The sequence below is a fragment of the Danio rerio genome, chromosome 1 (genome assembly GCF_049306965.1).
Source record: "Danio rerio strain Tuebingen ecotype United States chromosome 1, GRCz12tu, whole genome shotgun sequence".
Taxonomy (NCBI): Eukaryota; Metazoa; Chordata; class Actinopteri; order Cypriniformes; family Danionidae; genus Danio; species Danio rerio.
In genome coordinates, this window is record NC_133176.1 from 59,768,815 (window position 1) to 59,795,517 (window position 26,703).

The 26,703-nt window shown below is 37.9% G+C and overlaps 3 protein-coding genes across 5 annotated transcripts in view; 1 reads left to right on the plus strand and 2 right to left on the minus strand.

Annotated features, from left to right (window-relative positions):
• Window positions 1–26,703, minus strand: part of dennd1c (DENN domain containing 1C) — a 138,374-nt gene that overhangs the window by 89,804 nt on the left and 21,867 nt on the right. The window lies entirely within an intron of this gene.
• zgc:65894 overlaps window positions 1–26,703 on the minus strand; it is a 108,393-nt gene that overhangs the window by 59,823 nt on the left and 21,867 nt on the right. The gene's annotated exons all lie outside the window — the stretch shown is intronic.
• Window positions 1–26,703, plus strand: part of c3a.3 (complement C3a, tandem duplicate 3) — a 45,928-nt gene that overhangs the window by 2,545 nt on the left and 16,680 nt on the right. The window contains exons 3-26 of one of the 2 annotated variants that reach the window (NM_001037236.2): window positions 9–174; window positions 1,891–1,964; window positions 2,299–2,387; window positions 4,380–4,462; window positions 4,559–4,670; window positions 6,630–6,732; window positions 8,906–9,026; window positions 9,101–9,216; window positions 9,868–10,023; window positions 10,160–10,363; window positions 10,457–10,648; window positions 10,721–10,873; window positions 10,953–11,082; window positions 13,808–13,879; window positions 14,169–14,360; window positions 16,714–16,825; window positions 16,966–17,054; window positions 17,163–17,305; window positions 22,735–22,941; window positions 23,047–23,107; window positions 23,281–23,364; window positions 26,013–26,216; window positions 26,326–26,401; window positions 26,535–26,694. In NM_001037236.2, the coding sequence (NP_001032313.2) occupies window positions 9–174; window positions 1,891–1,964; window positions 2,299–2,387; window positions 4,380–4,462; window positions 4,559–4,670; window positions 6,630–6,732; window positions 8,906–9,026; window positions 9,101–9,216; window positions 9,868–10,023; window positions 10,160–10,363; window positions 10,457–10,648; window positions 10,721–10,873; window positions 10,953–11,082; window positions 13,808–13,879; window positions 14,169–14,360; window positions 16,714–16,825; window positions 16,966–17,054; window positions 17,163–17,305; window positions 22,735–22,941; window positions 23,047–23,107; window positions 23,281–23,364; window positions 26,013–26,216; window positions 26,326–26,401; window positions 26,535–26,694 (3,099 nt within the window). The remainder of the gene's footprint in view (window positions 1–8; window positions 175–1,890; window positions 1,965–2,298; window positions 2,388–4,379; window positions 4,463–4,558; window positions 4,671–6,629; window positions 6,733–8,905; window positions 9,027–9,100; window positions 9,217–9,867; window positions 10,024–10,159; window positions 10,364–10,456; window positions 10,649–10,720; window positions 10,874–10,952; window positions 11,083–13,807; window positions 13,880–14,168; window positions 14,361–16,713; window positions 16,826–16,965; window positions 17,055–17,162; window positions 17,306–22,734; window positions 22,942–23,046; window positions 23,108–23,280; window positions 23,365–26,012; window positions 26,217–26,325; window positions 26,402–26,534; window positions 26,695–26,703) is intronic. The other variant, XM_021475507.2, reaches the window with a different exon arrangement.

The window sequence follows — 26,703 nt, forward strand, 5'->3', positions numbered from 1 at the left end:
TACAATAGATCCCTGGTGATAGAAACTACTTCTCTGATGATGAGAAGAAGCAGTATGTGTATCTGCAAGCTCACTTTCCCTCCGTGACTCTGGAGAAAGTGGTCATGGTGTCTTTTCAGTCTGGATATTTGTTTGTTCAGACGGACAAGCCCATCTACACGCCTGGCAGCAATGGTAAGTTAAAGTGCTAAAAACAAAAGTATTTATGAATTTAACCATGATATATTTATATTTGTGAATTTTTTATTTTATGAGATTTACATTTTTGAGTATTTTTCAGTATTAAACGCTTCATTTTTCAGCATCAAGCGTTTAGATTTTTCAGTATCAGTTTATTTTTCAGTATCTGTTTATTTATCAGCCTTAAGCGTTTTCATTTTTCAGTATCTGTTTATTTATCAGCCTTAAGCGTTTACAGTTTTCAGTATTTATTTATCAGCATCTGTTTATTTTTCAGCATCAAGGGTTTTCATTTTTCATATCTGTTTATTTTTCAGCATCAAGTGTTTTCATTTTTCAGCATCTGTTTATTTTTCAGCATCAAGTGTTTTCATTTTTCAGCATCTGTTTATTTTTCAGCATCAAGCGTTTTCATTTTTCAGCATCTGTTTATTTTTCAGTATCTGTTTATTTTTCAGCATCAAGCGTTTTCATTTTTCAGCATCTGTTTATTTTTCAGCATCAAGTGTTTTCATTTTTCAGTATCTGTTTATTTTTCAGCATCAAGCAATTTCATTTTTCATATCCGTTTGTTTTTCAGCATCAAGCGTTTTCATATTTCAGTATCTGTTTATTTTTCAGCATCAAGCGTTTTCATTTTTCAGCATCTGTTTATTTTTCAGTATCTGTTTATTTTTCAGCATCAAGCGTTTTCATTTTTCAGCATCTGTTTATTTTTCAGCATCTGTTTATTTTTCAGCATCAAGTGTTTTCATTTTTCAGTATCTGTTTATTTTTCAGCATCAAGCGTTTTCATTTTTCATATCCGTTTGTTTTTCAGCATCAAGCGTTTTCATATTTCAGTATCTGTTTAATTTTTAGCATCAAGCGTTTTCATTTTTCAGCATCTGTTTATTTTTCAGCATCTGTTTATTTTTCAGCATCAAGCGTTTTCATTTTTCATATCCGTTTGTTTTTCAGCATCAAGCGTTTTCATTTTTCATATCCGTTTGTTTTTCAGCATCAAGCGTTTTCATTTTTCATATCCGTTTGTTTTTCAGCATCAAGCGTTTTCATATTTCAGTATCTGTTTAATTTTTAGCATCAAGCGTTTTCATTTTTCAGCATCTGTTTATTTTTCAGCATCTGTTTATTTTTCAGCATCTGTTTATTTTTCAGCATCAAGCGTTTTCATTTTTCAGCATCTGTTTATTTTTCAGTATCTGTTTATTTTTCAGCATCAAGCGTTTTCATTTTTCAGCATCTGTTTATTTTTCAGCATCAAGCGTTTTCATTTTTCATATCCGTTTGTTTTTCAGCATCAAGCGTTTTCATTTTTCATATCCGTTTATTTTTCAGCATCAAGCGTTTTCATATTTCAGCATCTGTTTAATTTTTAGCATCAAGCGTTTTCATTTTTCAGCATCTGTTTATTTTTCAGCATCAAGCGTTTTCATTTTTCAGCATCTGTTTATTTTTCAGCATCAAGCGTTTATGCTATATTTTTATTTGTATTTTTTTAGTTCCAGTTTAATTTTTCACCATCAAGCGTTTACATTTTTCAGTATCGTTTTTTTTTCACCATCAAGTGTTTGCATTTTTCAATACTGAGGATGTGCAATTTTCAGCATCAAAAGTTTAATTTTTCAGTATTAAGGTTTTGCATTTCTCAGTATTTCAGGGTTTGCATTTTTAATATGATGCTGCAGTTTTGTTTTGACTTTTTTGCAGTTCATTACAGGATTTTTTCTATGACACCCAACTTGAAACCATTCAGTAAGCCCGGAATCACAGTGGATATCACGGTACAGTGTTTATTTTCACACCTAGAATGAAAACTATAACGACACCAGTACATTCAAAATATGTAAGAAGTTGAACTATAACAGTAACAGCACTCATAACAGAACTCCATCAGTAAAAAAAATCAAGCACAGGTTAACATAAAAACTGATTAAAGTCCATATTTGCATGTACTTTCACTCTCCCTGTAGATGACTTTGTTTACAATAACTAAAAAAACGTTGACAGCCAGCTTAAGAGCACAAGCATTTGAAGTAATAAATGACAACACTGGATGCTAAACAATTTATTATCTGTGTGAACAGGCCTGTAATGATGATTTCTGTGTTTCTTAAGAATCCACAAGGCATCACGGTAGCATCAGACACGATATTTGCAGAAAAAGGTGTGAAATCTTCGATCTACAACATCCCTGAGGTTACTAGGTGTGTAAATCACTGTTGGGACTAATACGATTCAACTAGAGTTAACTGGCCAAACTGAATTGCGAGTTGCATTTACATTTAATTCAGGAAAGTATCTGAAGAGTTCGGTGGATTATTCAGGAATCAGTTACTGATTACAAAATACATGACAAAATTTGGGAGATAACATGTGATCTGATTTTTTTTGGATTATATTTATGGCCTGTTTCCACTGAGTGGTACGGTACAGTACAGTACAGTTTGGTTTGGTATGCTTTTATGGCAAAAGGCGTACAAGTCAAAAGGCGTACCGAACTGAACCACACAGTACCACTTTCTTGGCACCCTTTCGAAAGGGTATCAAACACGAGAAAGGGTACCAAAAGGTGGAGCAAGACGCACAGCCTAACACTATTGGTTATACGTCATTCGCTTACACAACAAGCCAGAATGTAAACAAAAGAACTGCCATGTTAAAAATACACAGCGGAGAGATTACAGCGGAATTATACATACATATAATAACGAGTCATGGTCGATCCAGGCTCAAACAAACCTTGTGGTCATCTTGATGAACAGCCACAAAGCCAAAAAGAAGAGCAGAATTTATCCTGTGCCTGGTTGTTTTTCATGAGCCAGTCTGAAGCGTGAGCAGTTTCGCTTTCTAGCTTGCGCTCGCCGCGCGTCTATATCTAAAATAACAAACTTCTTGAGCTGATGATAATAACGTGCGCTTAATTATTGATGTGCTTTGACACCCGATCCTGTGAGAAGCTGACAAACGCGTTAGTGACACATTTGGAAAGAAAAGGACAAATGCGAGAGTGAAGCACAGAAAAAAAGGAGAAGCCGGAACATTATTTTTTCAGCAAACGTGAACAAACTGCCATGTTTATCTATTATTATTATCACCTTTTGGACTAATATATTATGAACTAAGAATGATGGAATTGCTCTCTAACAGAGGCTACACGTGCTGCTGAAGATTACAGACACAGATGAGAGGTTAAGCAAAATAATCTTGTTTTTTCTTTTGACGTAAGATTATTTTGCTTACCCCATTAGCAGATTATTTTGCTTGTTTTAAGGAAAAACTCACTTAATATTGGCATTTTATTTTTCAAAACAAGACAATATGTTTTGCTTGTCTAGAAAATTCTCATTGATTTAGGAATTTTTAGATATTTGGACTACAAACAAGACAAAACATTTAAGTAAGAAAAGCATTTTTTGCAGTTTACATTCTGAACTTGTACAAAATAGCCACTAAACGTAAAATAGCTAAATTTCCTCGTGAGATCACCTTAGTGCACAGGGCTTTCCACGGGTTTGAAATATACTTGCAGTGGTAGCTGGATTAAAAACACCTTTTTCCCACAGCACATAAATGGTCAACTACAAATGACAAACAAAAAATAATGTGATTTTTAACTTGATTTTCATTTATTATGACTCTGTTATACACCTTTTCTTTTCAATGGGTTAAAGTTATTTTAAAAAGGCTGTTGAAATAATAGAAATCCACTATTTCTAAGACTATTATGCTATTTAGGAGCCATATGCACTAGGCTTGGGCGGTAAAACGGTAATATGGTATACCCCGGGATCTAAAAATAGCAACGGTGTCAGTTTCAATACTGTTATACCATCATAAAAAAACAAAGTATTAAATAATAAATATTATTTATTTATGCCTACAAATGCGTATGCGTGACTGTCATCACAGGACAGAGAGAAAGAGAGAGGGAGAGGTGGCGAGTCGTGCACCAAGTGACCTGCATTGGTCACGGTGCAAAGCGGATTTTTCCTCCCATAAAATAGCAAATATGCAATTGTGCATGGATCGTCAAAATAGAGCCCTAGAAGTGTAGATGAGATTACCAGTGCGATTAAACTACTCTTGGCTGAAAAAACTAACACAATTGTATAAGCAGCAGGTATATTTCGAAAAATGATAAATGTAAAAATTATAAAATAATCAATGAATTGTGAACAACTGTTTTTCTTCTGTAGTTTGGGGATGTGGAAGGTGGTCACGCGGTATGCAAACACCCCTCAGAAGACGTTTACTGCAGAGTTTGAGGTTAAAGAATACGGTAAGATGAGTGTCAACAAACCGTATGTCCTGTAAGAATGTGATCAACTAAAATACAGCATTGTGTTGACCTATTTGTGTGTATCCTTTTGTTTAGTTCTTCCAACATTTGAAGTGAAATTAAAAACCAGTAAATCTTTTTACTATGTGGGAGACAGCAAACCAAAGAACAACGAGGACGACAGTCTGACAGTTGACATGGAAGCCAAGTAAGACCAAATATATTTGATAAAAATTCATCTTTTACACATCGATTCCAAGTATATATTTATACTATAAGGCTGTTGAATTTTTTAGTTTAAGACAAACACACAGCTAATGTAGATCCGGCAGGTTTTGCTGTATCACTACGCTGAACAATTTCTTCACAACTACAGTCAAAAACCACATCAAAACACAACCGAAGGTTTTTTGAACACTCAACGTCTACAGAATACCCATAATGCACCATGATAATTTGCACATCGTATGAATTTCCATGTCTGACCACACGAGGCATCCGTAGCTGAATCCTGTTAGTGTTAAGTTTCAAAATAAATTATTACTTAATTAAATGTGTGTTTGTATACATGACAGAAATCATAATACTTAGTTGCATTACTAATAGACAGCTTTCTAAGTGTTAAATAACAATCGCGGGGTCTGAAAAAGAAGTTTAAAATCAATTTAATTTATCAACCAGAAAAAGACAATTAAAAAGAGATTCAATACAATTAACTCACTTTCATTGATTCTTTCAACTATATTAGTTGACTGATGTAGGGAATAGTGAGTGATGATATAGAGGTGATTTCAGATGCAGAAAGTAGGGCTGTGCAATTAATCGAAAATCTGATTTCGATTTTGGCTTCTAACGATTATGAAAAACCATTAATCGAGATAAACATTTATTGCATAATTTACCGCCTTCTTTCCAGTTGTACATGTGTTGCTCTTAAAAGCGCGAAAGACCGCATGATTCTGTGTGCCGCGCACACACAGAACAGAAGCATGCAGTCAGCATTCGGTCTCACTCGCACACTGAGACAAGGAGTTCGCACACATCTTAAGTCATCTAAACGTGAGCGCTTTAATGGTCAAATAGGTGTCAAAACTTGGTGTTTAGTGATTATTCGTATTAACCCTCATTTGTGTAATAAACAAACAAGTTGAGAATCAAAAGACACGCGAAAGAGAAACCATTAAAGAGACAGCGCGCGATAGTCCTGCTGCCGCCTGTTTTTATGATTATTAATTAAACAGCAAATGAAGAACATGCCTCTCTGCTCTTGACTGAAGGACTTTTGTAGCTAAAATGTTTTTCTTAAAGGGAATATGCTTAAAGCACAGTTTGTTTTATATTTTTATTCTGTTGTATTTATTTATCTTTCCTTTACAGGGTGGAAAATAACTATATGTACAGTTCAAGTCAGAATTATTAGCCGTCCTGAATATTAGCAACCATTTCCCCCCCCAATTTCTGTTTAATGGAAAGAAGATTTCTAAATATAATAGTTTTAATAACTCATTTCTAATAACTGATTTATTTAATCTTGGTCATGATGACAGCACATAATATTTGACTAAATGTTTTTCAAAATGCATGCATTCAGATTCAAACTGCGATTTAAACGCTTAATTAGTGTTATTAGACAGGTCATTGTATAACAGTAGTTTCTTCTGCAGACAATCAAAAAATATATTGCTTAAGGGGGCTAATAATATAGACTTTAAAATGGGTTTCAAAATATTTAAACCTGCTTTTATTCCAGCCAAAAGCCTTTCTCCAGAAGAAAAAATATTAAAGGAAATACAGTTAAAATTCCTTGCTCTGTTAAACATCATTTTTAAAATATTTATTTAAAAAAAATTCTCAGGAGCGCTAATAATTTTGACTTTAACAGTAATCGTTTTGAATAATCGTGATTACAATTATGACCAAAATAATCCTGATTATAATTTTTCCCAAAATCGAGCAGCCCTAACAGAAAGAGTCTTAAATATTCCAGATGATGCGTGTCAGCGGTGGAGGTGATCAATGCAAAGGGTAATGGGTAATGGAGTCTGGGTGTGATTCAGTGGAGCAGGATGGATTTGTTGGCGTTCCAGCTGGAAATTGTGACAGTGGAAATATTAACATTAACGTCATCATTCAGTTTTTACAGCAGTAACTGCATATGTTTTCATAGGTATCTGTTTGGAAAGAAGATGGATGGAAATGCGTTTGTAGTGTTTGGTGTGATGGACGGCGCGATGAAAACAAGTATTGTGAACTCTCTTCAAAAAGTTCAGGTGAGAGACGATAAACATTTTATGTTGGGATTAAAAAGACATTGTCCCCACTTAGTACAGTAAATGTTCGGTATAAATGACTTAATGTACATTGAGAAATGTTATAAGAGTAATTTAATACAGCCAGGGCTCATACACATTTTAACTACCAAAATTCTGTGACTTTTCCATGATTTTTCCAAGACTTTCAAGTAAATTTTTATGACCTAATGTTTCATGCAATGTCTACATATGCCAGGTAAAAGGAAAACAACGCATTCTCGAGTTTATTACAGCATATCGTAAAACACTCAACAATCTATTTAATTTCAATATATTTATGCAAAAGTGATTTAGATAATGCTCACACCGTATTAATAATGTGAGAGGATGGGATTGGCTAAAGACAGAAAAGAAGTAAAGACAACAAACCTATAATCAAATATTCAGATATCTTTTTTCCATGACTTTTCCAAAACTTTTCCGGGTCTGGAAAATGCCATGGCAAAACTTTTCCAGGTTTCCCATGACTGTATGAACCCTGTACAGTGCATCAGTATATCTGCAGCATCACAACACTATTTCCTTATTTTATGTGAAGGCCTTATTCCAAAGTGGATTAAATATATTATTTTCTTCAAAAATTCTACAAACAATACCGATAATAAGTGTGAAAATATGATTAAAATCAATGCAAATTCATAAAAAATAAAAACGAAGCAATCACATGTACATAATTATTAAATCTATGTCATGGTATAACATTTTGCTCAGGTGCTCCTGTTTCCACTGATTCTACAGTTTGATTAGAGTATACCTATGCTAAATTCAGTTGAGTGGACATGATCCAGAAAGGCACACACCAGTATATTAAAGGTCCCAGCACATGTCAGAGCACAAACCAAGCCATGAAGTCCAAGCAATTATCATACAAGAGTTCACACTTAGGTGATTATCACTAAAGCACCATTTTCATGCTGTCGCGGAAGAGAGCCCTGAGCTCGTAATATCCTTGAGTCTGGGGCTCCCTCCCGTTAAAAGGGCGAGAGGGGTGTTCGAGCTCAGGTAGGTCTCGAGAACTCCCCTGCTTGTCGACGTGTGAGAAGTGTAAATTAAGGTTGTCTTGGGTGATAATTTGGTTTAGTCGATTGGCTATGGTGTTTGCTTTTGGGCAGTGGGAGGAAACCGGGGAATCCGGGAAAAACCCAAGCAAAAACGCGAAGAACATAGAAACTCCGCACAGAAATTCCAACTAGCCCCTGGTTGGACCAGCTGTGTTCTTGTTGTTAGGCAACAGTGCTAGCCACTGGGCTACTTTGTCTGCCTATCTGAACTAAAGCTGAGAAGTAGGGGTGGGGGGGGGGCAGATTACGGAACTAATAAGTTGCCAGTTGTGTTGATCATAGGCACGTGATCCTCTCAAAATTAGTTTATAAATAAACCACACTTAAGGTTGCACTTTTCTCCCCCTAGACTTCTATTCAAATGTTTGCGAATGCGTCAGTCCGGAAACGCAAGCTAGTGTGACAAATTTCGCTGTTCGCTGCATCAGAAAGTTCAAGCTTGGTGAACTCTGATCTGAGAAATCGCATTACGTGACTGCGGAGAGACCAATCGAAGATCAAAACATGACCTCTCCAGACAGAAATTTAAAACTAGGACCAATCGCTCACGTTTTAATGTCTAATCATCTTGTTTAATCCTGCCTCTTTTTGCAGATGACAGTATGACAGAATTTCGCATGCTCAAACTCTAATGTGACCGCGGCTTAAGACAGGATTGTATTCAGGGTACAGACTTTTGTTAAGACTGTTGCGTTCAAATTTTCCCTCTGATGAAGTTAAACATAGCTAATGAGACTCAAAACACAGACAAGATAACAGTACTGAGCAAAGATGATTAATTGTGTACATGCTTTTTTAATATAAATAAATGTTTAAACAATCTTCTTTCGTGTTTTCATTATGAGGTATTACTTGTAGATAATTGAGGTAAGTAATGAATTTAATCTATTTTGCATTAAGGCTGAAAAATAAATTGACCAAAAAAGGAGAAGCGCTCTGAATACTTTCCGGTCGGCTATACATGCATGCAGTGCTGGTTTTGTCTTAAATCCTTACTATTTTTATATGGTTCAGTAATTAACCATGTTGTGTGTGTTTTTTTTTTATCATATGCATGTGTGTGTGTTTAGGTTTTCAATGGAGTAGGAACTGCAGAATTGACCAGGGAGATGATCACGAAGACATTTAAAAACATAAAAGATCTGGTTGGGAAGTCAATCTACGTTTCAGTCAACCTTTTAACCGAAAGTGGTAAGACTCGACACATACTGTATGTTTATGTGTATGACTGTGTGTGAGAGGCTAATCAAAAGTGTGTATCTCAGGCAGTGAAATGGTGGAAGCAGAAAAGAGAGGCATTCAGATTGTGACGTCTCCGTACACCATCCATTACAAAAGAACATCACAGTTCTTCAAACCTGGAATGCCCCTGGGTGTCTCGGTATGACATATTTTACCCAACACATTAAATTCTCAGTCTGGCTTTTCTGGTAAAACATGCCATATTTGCTGTTCCCTGAATTGAACAGAATTTTTACTTGACAGATTTATAGATCTGTACAAAAATACAAGTATCCCTGTCGAGGATAAAAACACCATAAAGCCTTGGGCTTGTTTCCATTGTGGTCCTCGCTGTCAAATAAAACAAAGTTTGGCTTCAAAACACAAATGATCCATAAAACAAACACTACCTAAACATTTTAAAAGAGGAACAAAAAATATTCACAAATACATTTATTCCTTTATTCATTAATTTTCTTTTTAGCTTAGTCCCTCTATCAACCAGGGGTCGCCACAGCAGAATGAACCGCCAACCCGTCCAACACGTTTTACACAGCGGATGCCCTTACACTGCCATAATATAATGCTGAGTTTACATCACTGCATGATTTAGCCCTGATTTTCAATCATCGACAGGTTCGGGAATAAATGACTGAAATTTGAGGCAAATCAGTGCTCGTGCACAAAAGCGACAATCACGACAATGCTCATAAATGAACTTAAGCACTTAACATAAATGCCATTTAAAATAACATTTCAAATCTCCCAGAACTGATGTTTCACCATTTTCTTCTCTGGGTTCTAAAAAAAGGTTTATGTTACAAATCCTGATGAGACGCCTGCAGAAGATGTGGAAGTGGAGGTGCTGGTTGATGGAGTAGGAGGAGTCAACAGTAAAACCAAAGCCAATGGCATTGCGAAAGTGACAGTCAACACTAAGGCAGGAGTCTCTACATTGAAGATCACTGTAAGACTTGCCGTCTCATCTGTACTGATGTTTAGACAGTTGTAGTGCAAAATGTATTACTTAACAGACGTTTAACAAGCCAATAGCAAATACTGTACACATCACATCAAAAATAAATATTTGTCTTTTTTTACAGGCAACGACCAGAGATCCTGAATTGGCCAATGAGCAGCAGGCGGATAAGACAATGATTGCTCAGGCCTACAAAACCAATCTTGGCTCCAAAAATTACCTGCATATCAACATTGAGTCAGCAGAGTTTGAGATTGGTGATCAAATGACAGTTTATCTGAACACTGGAGAAAGTCCAGGAGTCAAAGATCAAGATTTCACTTACATGGTAATAATTAAGGTTATCCTTTTCCCCTCACTTCTATTAATTGAAACGGTTTGAGTTTGACTAATGGTGTTGATTTTTCTACCTCTTTTTTAGATCTTGAGTAAAGGTCAGATTGTTCTAGCAGAAAGGTTTAAGAGGCAAGGACAAACTCTAGTCTCTCTGTCTCTACCTGTGACCAAAGACATGGTGCCGTCCTTCCGCTTCGTGGCTTATTACCATGTGGGCAAAGATGAGGTGGTGTCTGATTCAGTCTGGGTCGATGTGAAGGACACATGCATGGGAAAGGTGGGTCAACTATCACAAGAAATGTTTGATGTGCCAAGTCTGTATTTCTGACACATTATCTTTCAATTTAAGCTCAAGGTCGAGGTGACAGAAAAGCAGAAATTCTATGAAACAGGAAATGAAGTCAATCTGCAAATAAGTGGAGATTTTGGAGCCCGAGTTGGTCTGGTGGTGGTTGACAAGGCTGTGCAAGTCCTTAACAAGAACAGACTCACTCAGTCGAAGGTGAACGGTCTTTGGACATCATAGTGAAAACACTTGATGACTATTCCTGACCAAAAATGTATGGTTTTCCTCCCTCTAGATCTGGGATGTCATTGAGAAGCATGATACTGGCTGTACGGGAGGAGGTGGAAAAGACAGTATGGGGGTTTTCAGTGACGCTGGTTTGATGTTTGAGTCCGACCCTGCAGGAGGAACCAATACAAGAACAGGTTCCCCCATTATTCTCAGCTAATGATTATATTAGTTTTATTAAGTGAAAAACATTGAATTCCGTCAGCAATATTCTGTGGCACAACTCTGGACTGACAAGTAGTCAGTAGAACCAAAACTGAGTGGTGACAGCAAGTGGACTGACGTGTCTCCATTGAAGGCCAGTCCTGCTGCCAGTTACTGGATCCAACGTGAGGCTTAACTACTTTTGCTGAAAAACCCAAGAATAAAGCTAAAATATAATTAAGGCTGCCACTGGGAGCCAGTGGTTAAGTGGGCAGGGGATATAATGTGGATCTTTTTTTGGCTGATTGAAGAATAAACTTCTTGATAGTTGTTTCTGAATTACCTGTAGAGGTTTAGTCACTTTGCCTGAATGATAGATAATTGCAATACGCCCAGTGGCAAAATTCAAAGACATTATCAAATCCTAAATATGATTCTGGCTGCCACTGGGAGCAAGTAGTTGAGATCAGTAGGCATGTAATGTGGATCCTCTTTGGCTGACTGTAAATGAGACTAGTAGCCAAAATCTGACTCATCTGTAGTGGCTTAGACGCCTTGCCTATAACATCCACCTACAGAGCACTGCTGTTGTTTTGTCTGGGCCTTGACTGTGATTCTGACTGCATTGAGGGGTATAACATGGCTGACTGAAGGTGAAACCTTGGTTTGGTTGAAGACTAAACCTTTTGCCGTTTTGTAGGGGGTTAATAAAGTAAAGCATTTGTCCAATTTTTAAATGACAAGTGCTTGGACAAAGAGCTGTTCTGTATACTCTTGCAGAAAAGTTTGATATTTCTGATGTTGTGAAATGCAAACCTATGAGATCAAGCAACTTTTCAAATGAAGGTAGAAAACCTAAAGACCCTTGCACACCGGGACGCTTTTTGCTCGCGTTTCCATTGACATTTTATGCCTCGTGACTTAATAAAGGGCGCCAATGATATTGTGCACACACATGCGCAAATTTGCCAGGCGTAAAAGCACAATTAAGAAACTCCTCATGCTCATTTTTTTCAGATTTGCACTTTTGTTCACGTGCAGAGCTGCTGAAGTTACAGTAAACAAAACTTGGAGGCGCTCAAGCGCAAAACTGCCAATGCGAGCGCACATTGAAGAAGATGCCCAGAGAAGATATGAACGCGGAGCTGCTTATTGCACTGGTGAACAATAATAATTTCTTTCTTTGCTAGAGCTGGAGCTGCAACTTGAACCATCCATGCTTGTTCGAATCCATAGATATATACACTAGATATCGCATAGGGACCCTGAACATGCGTCAATAGCTCCCAGGACAAATGTCATTCAACCGCACTAGTCAAGACAGTGTTATTACTTGAAGATGCGGGAATTTAGCACTGTCTACGGGTGTAGTAACAAGCAAACAAAGAAAACAAAGCACAAAGGCAGAACATTTTATAGGTAATATTAAGTTTTTTTCTGTTTTTGTATTTTCTGATCTTTTGTGCTAATCAGGTTACATTATTGATGATAATAGTCACTTACTGCATTCACAATACGGCAAAGCAGCTCCAACTTGCACCAAACAATCGGCTTATGCTAGTTTTGTTGAATAAAATCAGCAAACAATGCAAAAGAAATATGACAACGAGATGCTGCGCTGCCAGAAACTTATTATTGTCTGCTAACGTTAGTGAAAGAGTTGTTCGGGGGATTCATTCACAAACGAATCGCTCTCTCCGTCAGTATGAGAAGTGAAAGCAGGAGAGGAGGTGTGTGTCAGGACACGGATTAGATCAGATTTAACAGGGAGGGTGGATAGTACATTTCTGTACACACAAACACAAGCTTTTTGTCAGGAATGCCCGTGCGGTCACTGATCCATCAATGTAGAAAAGTGATGTAAAATTATAGTTTTTGTAACTAGAAAAAAAATTGCATACTAACATCCAGGAAAACTCCCGATCATAGATATATGTGTATATGTGTATATCTCTGGCTTTGGATGGCCACAGTCCTCCACTGTACCTTGGTCCCACATTCATTTCAAAGGAGCGCTACCCTGTAGCAAGATGGCGGCGCTATTGACGCATTACTTCCAATAGACAACAATAGGCCAGACGACATCTAGTGTACATATCTATGGTTCGAATTGCCAGTAACTTTAACAACAAGCGTGTAAACTTTCTCTCTTCTTCTTCTGTGTTACAAGCGGGTGTCAGAAGCTTCAAGTTGTATAGCGCCATCTAACGTCAAGGAGTGATTTTGCATACTCTTCTGCTTGACGCCAGTGAAAATCGCTTGGGTTTTAATCTGGAAAAACATCTCAAAAAACAATGACAATGGACATCAACCTCTAACCCCCAGATTCCTTCCATGGCCCTTCCTTTTAAACCCAAATTGCTGAGTTAAATTGTAACTGATAGGTTTGTTCTTGAGATGAAGTTCTCTTCTTCGGAGTATCTAATGTGATGTAAGACTTAAGCCACCAAAACAAAACAGCTTTGATCCCTATGTCACATAGGATAAGAGGAAAACCTGGTGCTTTACAGTTAAGATGATTCTGTGGCGGCAGAAGGTGCAAAGATTTGGTCTAGATATTTTACCCTGTGAAATGTCCCTGAGAGATCAGACAGAAAGACAGACAGTTTGCTAACCTTGTTTAAATCATTTTTTATTGGTTTTATAAAATCTCTTGGATTATTTAAACATAATTTGTTTTCACAATAACCTAATTCAATCCAATGAATTGTCCTCTAGAGCCCAAGTGTCCTGCCCCTCCAAAGAGAAAACGGAGATCTGAGAGTCTTCAGACAATCACTACAACTCTCGGTAAGAGGCTGGTCTTTATTCTGATTGGACTGAAAGCACCAATCTGATCTTTTGTTTTATTTGCAAAGTTAAATCAGTATACAAACAAGTCACATAAGACAAATTTCAGGATAAAATACACAAACATGCCATTTGTTTATTTCTGTCCAGGATTCAAATAAGAGAGGTTGTTCTTGGCTTTAGTGTTATCCTGAACCTTTCTCTTAATTGGACTCGGTCCACTTTTTAGAGAAATCTATCCTCACCCTTGTAGTTATCTCAGTGTTATGCACTAATGTTGTCTTTTCAGCTGGCCAATACACTGAAAAAATCCGGCCATGCTGCTATGACGGGATGAGGAATAACAGAATTGGCTACACATGTGAACGGCGAGCATCATACGTCATAGATGGAGAAGAGTGTGTCAAGGCCTTCTTGCACTGCTGCAAAGAGGTGAAAAACCACAAAGAGACTGAAGAGGAGGAGCTGATTCTGGCTCGTAGTAAGTATCTTCTCGGATTAAGATATCTTGATAGTGCGTCACAGAAAAATACAGTATTTTACACTTTCACTTTGCACAAAAGATGAGCTGTTTTTACTGAGATTAATTTTTTTTTAAGAGTTCACACTTAGCTGATGATTTATAAAAAGCTTGTTTGGCATGCTGTCCCGGGAGAGAGCCCCGAGCTCAAGGGATCCTCGAGCTAGTGATTAGCAAAATACGGGACCGGCCGTGATAAATCATAAGCACGTGATCCTCTCGAAATTAGTTTATGAATAAACCTCACTAAGTGGGATCAACTGTAATTGGACTTGCATATGTAAAAACATCTTTTTTTTAAGTTTTCAGTAACTATAGATAAATCTGCAGATTTTTATTTTTATTTTTTACCAGATTCTGTGCAAAAAAAAATACCTAGTCTTGCAAAAGATACGATCATAGGCTCTAGATTATTATTTTAATTGAAGACATGAAGCAAGCACGTGCAAATAGAGAAAGCGAAACCACTCTGGCTTTCCACATGCTTTTAGACGGCTTCGGAAAGACCAATAGGCACACAGCAGACTATGTTCTTCATCTTGTCATGTGGCTGTTTGTCACAAAAAGCGACAAGGTTTGGTGAAGTTTCCCTATAAACCAATAGCATTTATCTGTGAGTCTGTGCATTTCGTAAAGGGCACCCAAAATGGGGTACGGTACAGTTAGCTTGTATTTGTTTAGCACAACTTCAGTTACAAATACATGTTCATCTAATTAAAAGCAGTGTGTGAACACTTGCTCTATATTATTGATCAACTGCTTAAATTTGTACTAAACATTTTGTTTGCTTTTCCTCTGCAACAGTAGCTGTTCTACAAAGTTTTTATTAGGGGCAGAAAAAAAACATGTTTTCTATTATTTAAAAGCAAATGCAAACATATTGAGATACTGTTCAGTGTTTCCTCCAGGATTTTTTTCCAGCTGTGGCGGCAGACTCTGTTGGGCATTTTACACAGATCTACCACTACATGTGGCAATATTTCATTAACAAATGTCGTGGGCGCAGTATTAAGTTGAAATCGCATTAATGTAATAGCCTACGAGCATGTCAATCTCTGCTTAAGTTTCCTCTGTTCGTGCACAAAACTTCTTGTGCGCCCTCAAATATATGCTGCACGAGTGCAGATTTTCTAGCGCGCCCCCAAATAAACAGGGCTGAAGTGTTATTTAGTACGTTTATGTACCGAGTATGTCTCCAACATTTATTAGACTTGCTAGGAATATTTATGAATGTCACTGATAGAGTTGCGAAGCGGACCGTGGCATTAATGCATCCTGAAGTAAAGTGAAACGGCTATAAACTCCAAGTAGATAAAGTCATTATACGCAAAGCCATAGACCTTTATCTATAAATAAAGTATAATTATGGAAACTGTGTTCATCATAACTGAGAGCTACGTTGTGTTTGCTGGTCTCACGCATCACGCACCTGTCAGTCAGTCTGTCAGAACGTCGTCTTAAAGGGTTAAACAGAACGCACAGCACTACTACGGTCACAGAAAAGTTTGCGCTGTTATAATTCACTTACCTTTTCATACGTTTTCGGTGCGCATTACCCGCTATTTAAAAAAAGATCCAATATTTTGAATAAGAAGCTGTAATGTAGCCGTGGTGGGATGAATTTTGGTGAGGCGCCCCGCCACGGAAGAGGGAATGTAGCGGAAACCATGCTGCTGAAGTCAAAACTTTTAGCCCCTCCCGAATTATTAGCCTCCCTGTTTATTTCTTTACCCAATATCATTTCTATTAACTGAATTTTTTCTGAAATTCTATTAACTGACAGCAAAAAACATTTGACTAGATACTACTTTAAGACACTTCTATACAACTTAAAGGGACATTTAAAGGCTTAACTGGGTTAATTAGGTTACCTAGGCAGGTTATTGTATAAGGATGGTTTGATCAATAGACGATCAGAAATAAATACAGCTTGAGTTTAAAATGGAGTTTAAAAAATTAAAAACTGCTTTTGTTTTAGCCGAAAAAAAGCAAATAAGACTTTCTCCAGAAGAAAAATATTATCAGACATACTGTGAAAATTCCCTTTCTCTGTTAAACATCAATTGGGAAATATTTAAAAAACAATCAAAAAAAAAAATCATAGAGGGGCTAATAATTCTGACTTTAACTGTATATATCGAAATTCATAAAAATGTTGACCATTTTGAAATATAATTTTTTTTTCCTATATCACCCAGCCCTAGAAGAAATAGCAAAAAATATAGATTGTGTCTGGCTCTGCTTGTAGCTTAACAATGCTTTACAATCTAATCTACTGTGTGCCTTTAGTATATTCTGACATTTATCATTACAGAAGATGATGAAGAGACTTATGAAGAGGATTATGAAGACTATGATGACATTACATCACGCAAGCAGTTTCCTGAGAGCTGGCTTTGGGAGGAGTTTGATCTCTGTGACAAATGGTGGGTAAAAGAAGACTTTTAGACTGTAAACTGAGCCATCAAACATGACCTCTGGCATATAAAAGCAAATAATCCACATGATCTCATTTGATTTGAGCAGTTAACACAACAAAACATTTTGTATCTTTCTAATTACCTAGTTCAAAACCAAGCAAGAACAAAGTGACGTACCTGAAAGACTCTATTACTACCTGGCAGATCTTGGCAATCAGCCTCTCACCAACACACGGTAACGTGATTCTGCAAACCCAGAATACGCATTCTGAAAAAAGCCACCATAATTATACAGGAGCAACTGCTTTAAAACCTTGCTGTGTGGGTTTCTTCCTCCCTAAAGGCATCTGTGTGGCAGAACCTGAGGAGATCGTCGTTTTTAAGAGTTTTTTCATTGACCTCAAAGTGCCTTACTCAGCTGTACGAGGTGAACAAGTGGAAATCAAGGCCATTATTCACAACTACACCCCCAAACACCTGAAGAAGGTAGGTTTGACAGTTGGGTAGGCTGGCTTTCAGAATGTATTAATTATTACCACATGCATCATAGTAACCATTTATACCCGAGTCAAATGACAGTAAGCACTGCTTCTGAAAACCATTTGTTTGTTTGTTTAATCTTTTGTTTAATCTTTGTCCGTTCTGCTTGGCACAGAATGGACATGTGTCTTTCTTGCACCATAACTACAAGCACACGACAATCAGATAATAATAATACTCCGCAACACATTAAAAACTATATTAGCCCCATACACATTACTGCAGATGATTCTTTACGACCAGCCCCTTCACATCAAACAGTAATCTGATTCAGGACAACAACGGCTATTGGGACAAATGACTTTTTATAAGCATCTCTTCGGGCTCTAGGAATTTTAAGCCTGCGTCCTGGTGGTAACACTGAGTGAAGGGGATGTGTTGTGGACTATCTTTAAAAATCACAATTACTGTTTTTTCCATAAAGGAGTCAAATAAAATATGTAGCGAATGTTGCTTGTAACCAGTTATCTTATTTGCTTGATTGATAATTTGAGGTAATTTCTTCTTTTGTTTCAGTGTCATGTTAACAAACCATAAACAATATTATATGTGCGAACAATATGAATGATCTACAGTGCATCTGGAAAGTATTTAGAGCGCTTCCCCTTTTTTTTTTTTTTACAGCCTTATTCTGCAATGTATTAGATAATAGAGTTTTTGAAATTGCGGCCAATTTATTCAATTAAAAAAGCTGAAAAATTAGATGTACATCAGTATTCACAGCCTTTGCTCAATTCTTGGTTGATGCACCTCAATTACAGCCTCAAGTCTTGTTTAATGTGATGCCACAAGCTAAGCACACCTGTCTTTGGGAATTCTTGCCCATCCCTCTTTGCAGCATCTCTCAAGCTCCATCGGGTTGCATAGGAAGCGATGGTGTACAGCCATTTTCAGATCTCTCCAGAGATGTTCAATAGGATTTAGATCTGGGCTCTGGCTAGGCCACTCAAGGACATTCACAGAGTTGTTGTGAAGCCACTCCATTGATGTTTTGGCGGTGTGTTTTGGCTCATTGTCCTGCTGGAAGATGAACCGTCGCCCCAGTCTGAGGTCAAGAGCACTCTGAAAGCAGGTCTTCATTCAGGATGTCTCTGTACATTGCTGCATTCATCTTTCCCTCTATCCTGACTAGTCTTCCAGTTCCTGCTGCTGACATCATACGGCTATGCGTCAATGCCGTAACATACGCATGCGTTTGACACAGAATCAGCCTTAAAGCAGGTCGCACACCAGAAGCGCCGCTTGACGACGCGCAGCGCCATGCATTTTAGAATTCGCAAGTCAGTGGCTGTCCGCGGCGCCCAGCCACGACTCATGACTGTTCATATTTTTGTCATGCCACAGAGCGCCATCTAAATAGTTTCATTTTTAATAACATGCAAATGTGCACGTCTGGTGTGTGATACTATTAACTTTCATGTGCGCGCTGTGCCGCGGCTCTAAGTCAAAGTGCGCAGTACAGCGCATGTGGCGAGCGACTCCTTTCATGAACAAGCATGATGGCGTTCATCTAATTTGCCTAAACTAAGCATTCTACAGTATGGCTATATTTTACAATCAAAGATTCTGACACACAGTGTCAGTGTAGGGGAGAAACACATCAAACTTATGAAATGTGTGGGGCTCATGGAATCAACTTAAAGGCGAGGAATGGACTGTGTTTGACAGCTTGTGACATCATCTGGCACTTTCAGTGAGTATGTTTACATGGACACCAATAGTTAGATTTTCATATGATTAAGACAATACTCTGATCAAGAGTCTACCACATAAACAGTGATTTTTGATTATCTTAAAAGACCACAGACACAAACTGCGAAGGAAACATTTATAGGCTGGTGACGCAATGACGTTACTGGATAATGTAAACACCTGAATCATATAATTGTCTTATCAGTGACGTAGTGCAAAATGTGGAGGTCCCCCTGCAAGGATCACTGACGGGGCCGCCAAAGAAAGGGGGGGGGGGCAACACGGGGAAGCGATCACAAATTGAGGAGCGGGAAAGGGAGGCGGGGTGGAGCGACAATGCGGGAAAGCCTTTACAAACTGAGGAGTGATCACAAACTTGGAGCGTGAAAGGGGGGCGGACCAACAACGCGGGGAATCCTTGACAAACTGAGGAGCGATCACAAACCGAAAGCGTCAAAGTAACCAGAAGTCATTCATTTTTAATGTGAACTGGCGGCGAGGAACAGCACGGCGCGTCTTCCCGGTGTGAGCGTCGAGGAGAGTTAAAATCAAGTCAACTTTATAGTACGAGCTATGACGCAGTTCGGCGGCAAGCAGTCAGAATGAAGTAATCCACCGCTTGAGAGGAGTTCAGAGAACACAGACCTGTGAACTGTGACCTGTGATCCGACCACAGTTGTTCCCAAGAGTTTGAATATTGCGGTTGCCGGATTTTCAATTATTGAAAATCGCGATGACGCGGGGCCCCCTATTCACGTGGGCCCGTCTGATACGCCAATGTGTCTTATATAGATTAAGACAAATCATTAGATCACTGATGTCCATGTAAAAGTAGTCACAAGCCCCAAACCCAGAAAAAAGGTGTTCTGAGAAAAAAAGGAGTGCGACCAGTTTTTATTGCAAAATGTTCACCACATGCACGGATTTGGGAGACATTCACGCAGAATGCTTCTTTGCACTTGAAACGTAAAACGGAGCGCTCAGGAATGGTTTAAAACAGTTGTCATGTCAACTTGCTGAAGTAAACAAAGCCCGTAATGCTCGCCCCGCCTTCGCGCTCTTCTTATTGGCCCACTGCTCTAGCACTGAAATATCAGCTGTCAATCACCCAGTCAATGCCTTCTGGCTTGGGATGACAGAGAGAGCTACTACCGCGAAAAATGCGGAAAAAGCGCAGAAGATGAGAATGAAGATAACAGTGGCAGATTTTGTTTTAGAAACTATGGCATCTAAAGTTACAGATAATAGCCCCTTTCACACATACAACCTTTCCGGAAAACTACTGGCAATTTTCCGGAAAGGTTGTATGTGTGAACAGGTCCTTTTTGAAAATACCGGTAAATTCGTTCTGGCTATTTTCCGGAAAGAGAAGTTGTAACATTACCAGCAATTTGCCGGAATGCTGCACTGTGTGAATGCAGAAGGAAGATTCCCGTAATAAGCGCGTGCACGTCTAGAACGTGCTGACGTGAGATGTCTGCTTTAGCCAATCACAACAGTCAGAAGCATTTACGTCCGCGCGGTTTGTGAGAATAAAAGCCTTTGAATATTTTTCCAGACACATTTAGCTGCTAGAAGTTAGTCAGATCACGCTTATATGTTCTTCTTTATGCCAACTGTGTAAATAATCATCGATGAGATGCTTATGATAAGCCGTTGTTTGTTTACCTTCAAGCTTTGCGTGTGCCTGTGAAACAGCCTGTGAGCGCCTGCACACGCACATATTATGAACATCTCGACATGCGAAAGTGATCCTGCGAAAGTTGCTCACAATATTGATCATCCACAGAGTTTGTAATTTAGTCAAATGTTTACAAATACAAGCGCAGCCGTTTAAAGCTCATTTGTGGTGAATGATGTCAGAATTTACCGGTATTTTGGAATGGATGTGTGAATGCTCTTTTCCGGAAAATTTCCGTAACGTTCTCGCCTGTGTGAACAGCACTTTTTTGAATATACCGGTAAAGTCGTTCCGGAAATTTTCCAGATATTTACCGGTATCACTGTGTGAAAGGGGCTAATGACACATCTTAGTAATGATCATGTGCTGAATGTTACAATTTTCCAAGAGTTGATAAAAGACTTCCATTGGTTTCAAGTCCCCTATGAAAAGTCTGTGGGATGGAATTTTCAGGTAACTGTTTGCCACATCTAGCACGAGAGCTTCTGTTTAATCCTTCATATAATTGCTAGATGTCAAAAGTATCAGTGCAACATCAGACAGCACTCGTGAGAACAGCACAGTTATACCATTAACAGATTCATTCATGTCAAGCAGTGCGTGCAGTGCCGGTGAGCGCTCCGTGTAGCTTTCGGTCACTCAGTTATGTTATAAAAATGTATTTTCTTGTGATAACGGGATTTCGTTGAGACATTTTTTCCTCACGCTTGCATATATATTTTTTTGCTAGTTAGTTTGATTACTGTTGATTTCAAATATATATATATATATATATATATATATATATATATATATATATATATATATATATATATATATATATATATATATATATTTTTTTTTTTTTTTTTTTTTGTCAATTTATTTTGTGGCTAAAAAGTATTGGTTCAGGCACCGCTTTGGCACCAGAACCATTTTAAAAGTATCGATTTAGCACCGGTATGGAAAAAACCAAACAACCCAACACTAGTCAATACTGACGTACATGTGATTTTTCAGCTTTTTTATTTTGAATAAATTTTAAAAACTCTTTTTTTCACATTGTCATTATAGGGGATTGTGTGTAGAATGTTGAGGAAATAAATGGATTTCATTTATTTTTGAATAAGGCTGCAACAAACAAATGTGGAAAAAGTGAAGCGCTAAAAATACTTTCCAGATGCACTGTATATACCATGTTTAAAGTCTGTCTACTAACATTAAAAATTCTCAACTTGTGGAGGAGGCGCAGACTTCCCTTCAATTGGCCTCTACATTACTATCAAAATTTAGTTTTTTGTCAAAAATTGTGCCTAAATACTTAAAATTTGAATATTTTTTCATTTATGATGACTGGATGGGTTATGAAATCTAGTATCTACTGCTCTTGTTTGACTCCCCAGACATAGCTCTTTTGTTTTTACAATATTAAGATGTAATAAACTTTAACTGAACCAGTCTATGATACTATCAATATATTTAAAATATAAGGAGTTATTAATGTCTTCCTGGCAGAAAACCAATGCCAGATCATCAGCATACTTTATAAGAGCGAGTTTATCATTAATATTGCTATGCATTTATTGAAATAATTAGAAAATAAAATAGGGGACAATACACATCCCTGAGGCACCCCAACATTTAAAACAGAGCAGTCAGACATAACATGATCAACACAGACACGTTGTGGTCATTTATGTAAAAATTCTCTGGTCCATACAATCAACCAACCGCTTACTCCTAAATTATGAAGACGTTTTAAAAGAAGGTTAGGTCAAACAGTGTTAAAGGCAGCTAAGAAATCCATGAGAAGTATTCTAATATACATATTTGTAAGAGTGATTGGATGGAAATTATTGAACAAATTTGCATGCAGGTTTTTGTCACTCTAAAGAAAAGTGTTGTATAGTATCATGTACAAAAACAGAAAAGTCCTTCATCATTCATCACACATTTCATTTATTTTTGGAGGAGGTTTCCTCTATATGTTGAAGGGATTTTTGTCTCCTGCTGTTTTCACCAGGTTCGTGTGGAGTTTTTGGAGACAGCAGGTGTTTGCAGTGCTGCCAGTAAGAAAGGGAAATACAGAGCAACAGTAAATGTTGACAAGGACTCCAGCATAGCAGTTTCATTTGTGATCGTTCCAATGACACTGGAAAGTCAGCATATTGAGGTGAAAGCTTCAATATTAGATTATACAGATGGAGTTAGAAAGACCCTGAAGGTGGTGGTACGTCTGATGCAGTTTCAGGACTTAATATGATAGATCTTTCTCATATGTTTCAATAGATCAAGTAGAGTTCCACTGATAGTTAACATGCTCTCTTTCTTTCAGTCTGAAGGTGTGCTGACTAAATTCCAAAGCCAAAAACTGGAGCTCAATCCGGCCAAAAAAGGTTTGTTTTTTTCCTGTGAATCACACAACAACATTATGCTTTCCTTAACATTACTTCCATGATATTTTAATTGCTTAATCACAATCCAAAAGTGTACAAAATCTATTCAGCACACAACTCATGTCTCTTCCTCTACATATTCTGTTTCCTCTACATTATGTCAAATGGAACAGGGGAGCAGCCCTTACTTCTTAGAGCTGGTATACCAGGAGATCAGGTTCCAGGCACACCCGTTCACTCGTACATCACAGTTACTGGTAAGATGAAAATGTTTTCAAAAAAATTTCAAACGTGTAGAATAAATATACAGTTGAAGTCAGAATTAGAAGCCCCCCTTTGATTTTTTCTGCACCGAAGCAGATCCGAAACACACAGGTCACGTGACTAAAGTGTTTCAAAACATTGATCAATTCAGAAGCGTTTCGAGACCTGGAGAATCTGCATTTGACTGACATGGTCAGATTCAAGTTTCTAACTCGTATGGCCTAGTGGATAATGTGTGTGCACGTTCTTACTGTGTTTCAATCTAATTTTGGGTTCGAATCCCGACTAGTACAAATACTCCAAAATCATGATTCTATGCATTTTACTCATGTTTCTGTTTTATGGTGTAGTCTAGATAGGATACAGCTGCGGATACGCCACCAATTTAGCACCATTTTTGTAACACTGTAAAACAATAATTAATATTTTTACAGTACAGTGATGGGTTTAGGTTTTGAATAGACGTTAATAAAATACAATGGGAAATTTAATTAATAATATAAATAATTATTGTTAACTTCTGGCCACAACTTTATCTGATCTAGCAACAACCCTGTTTTATGACCAAAACAATACAAATTTATTTACAAGGCGTTTATTCGGATGTCAGAGCAATGTTGAAACAAAACGATACAAGAACAACACATTACCAAGTGGTACTAAAGCATTTTAAAATAGCTGTATCAGCCTGGATTCAAACCCACTATCCCCGCATGGTGGTTACGAACTTTAACCGCTCGACTAAACCACTTGTAGGTTTAAGGCTATAAAGTGGGGTTTCATACCTCAATTTGCTCAACTGTTCTTTGCTGAAGCTGTTTCAGTGCAATACAAATAAAATGACCACTAGGTGTCACCGTAGAGTGGGGTTTCGAAACGTTTCGAAGCTTCGACACATTTGCTTCGACTGTTTCAGTGTTTCACGAAGCCTCGCTTTGCCCACCCATACCAATTGCAGACAAAATTACTTATTATTAAAATAAAACAAGAAGGGAAAAACAAACTACCTCGAGGGGGAAAACATAAAAGGCAAAAACAAACTTGACTGGGCTGGCAGGACAAAGCAGGGCTGGACACAACAAGTCAGGAAAATATCAACGACGAACTGGCACAGGACAGAAGACAGGAGGAGAATATAAACAGAAGTAAATTAACACACAATCATATGATCACAATTAACTAATAATGGGTGGGACAAGAAGGGTGGGACAAGACAATAGACAGGAGAACACATGACACAAAGAGACAGCACAGGCCATGCGCTCACACAAAACAAGACTAGAACACGCAGCCAATGAGATAACTCATTAACCGCATGTTCATGACAACACAAGCATGCGGTGCATGTAAACACGCACCACATGCTAAACACAACACCAACAGAAGACTGAACGCAAGACACGAGTACATGATGAATGAAAACACTCACCATGCATTCACACACGCAGCATGCACGTTTCATCCCAGCGCCAACCGAAACCAAAACCAACTGGACTGAGACGCTGGGAATGAAACCCCACGCTGCAGACAGACAAACGTGAACACCCGGATGGGAGTGCGCACCTGCAAACACCTCACGCAACCGTATCAAGCGGGGGGGCGCAAAGTCCATGCGCCTTCACAAATGGCGCTCATACAGAGACACACAAACACATGACAAAACAAGTGCTCGACCCAAGAAAACTCAAGCTGAGCACAAAAGGACAGAACTAGACAGAGCTAGTGTCCAGTCTCTGCCACAAAAACAAGAATTTACAAGACCAGAGTGGCAGAACCTTGACAATAACTTGCCTGTACAACCTATCCTGCCTAGCTAACCTAATTAAGCCTTTAAATGTCACTCTAAGCTGTATAGAAGTGTTTAGAAGAATATCTAGCCTAATATTATTTACTATCATCATAGAGATAAGTTATTAAAACTATTATGTTTAGAAATGTGTTGAAGAAATCTGCTCTCTGTTAAACAGAAATTGGGGGAAAAAATAAACAGGGGGGGCTAGAAGGGTATCTTCTGTGTAAAACATATACGGGAATAGTCTGTGATTCATTTCCGATTTGGCGACCGCCGATAAATAAGGGACTAAGCTGAAGGAAAATGAATGAATGAACCCTTAACCCATGGCTTCTTAACACATGTTTTTCACCAAACTGTGTTTGACAATGAGCTTATTGCTTAAAAACAGCTGATGATTGGGTCGCTACTGTTAATTGCATCCATTTGGGCTGTTTTAATACCAAATTTCTAGGGTCAAATTCTCACATCATGGAGTGCTCGTCTTAAAAAAGAAAATATTTCAGTGATTTTTGCATGATTTTGCAATGTCTGGCATTCAGGGCGTATCTTCTTTAGTCATGATATTGAGGGTGGTAAGAGTTGGCCTTAGATTATGCTTCATTAGTTCCAGCAGTTTTGTGGTAAGTAGTCATATGCTTTTACTTTTGCTGTTGTTTTTGTCAATTTTATAATACTTCATTTTGTGATGTTCAGAGTTAGTTCATATTGATGTGTCTGGGTGTCTAAAGTATGCAGAAGCTCTACCCTTTATGTCTAAAATAAAGTTTTATCTTAATGATGTAATCATGTAGTTACATAATGATTCTCAAGGGCAATGCTTTTGCTTTCTTACTTTTATCCCTCTAGGTGAAGAAATCAGTCAGTCGATTGAGCATGCCATCAATGGAAGCTTCATGGGAGAACTTATCAAACGGCCAGGAGGATGTGGAGAGCAGAACATGGCTAAAATGACTTTGCCTGTTGTTGCTACTCATTATCTGGACAACACCAATCAGTGGGAATCTGTTGGCATTGACCGCCGTAAAGTTGCCATTAACCATATCAAAACAGGTCAGGATACAACAGATAAACAGAGTCTGAATCAAAATGTAAAAGCAGTCATCGATGTTCTCCCAAATTGTGAAATGGACATTAAAATAAAGATTTGTTCTTCATTAAGGTTATGATGGGCAGCTAAAGTACCGTAAACCTGATGGATCTTACGCTATCTGGATTAACACGCCGAGTAGTACATGGTATTTTGTTTTCCCAGCTTTCTTCTTTTTCTTCCAGTTTGTCACCTTATGTGTTTTTTTGCCATGTATTTTACACTTGTAACACAATATTACTTATTAATTATTAATTTGGTTCTGTTTCTGTTTGTTAAAGGCTGACAGCATATGTGGCTAAAGTCTTCGCCATGGCCAATGATTTTTTTGCTATAGAAGAAAATGTGATCTGCAGCGCCCTGAAGTGGCTGGTTATGCACAAACAACTACCAGATGGCTCTTTTAAAGAGGATGCACCTGTATATGACAAAAGTATAATGGTAAATTGA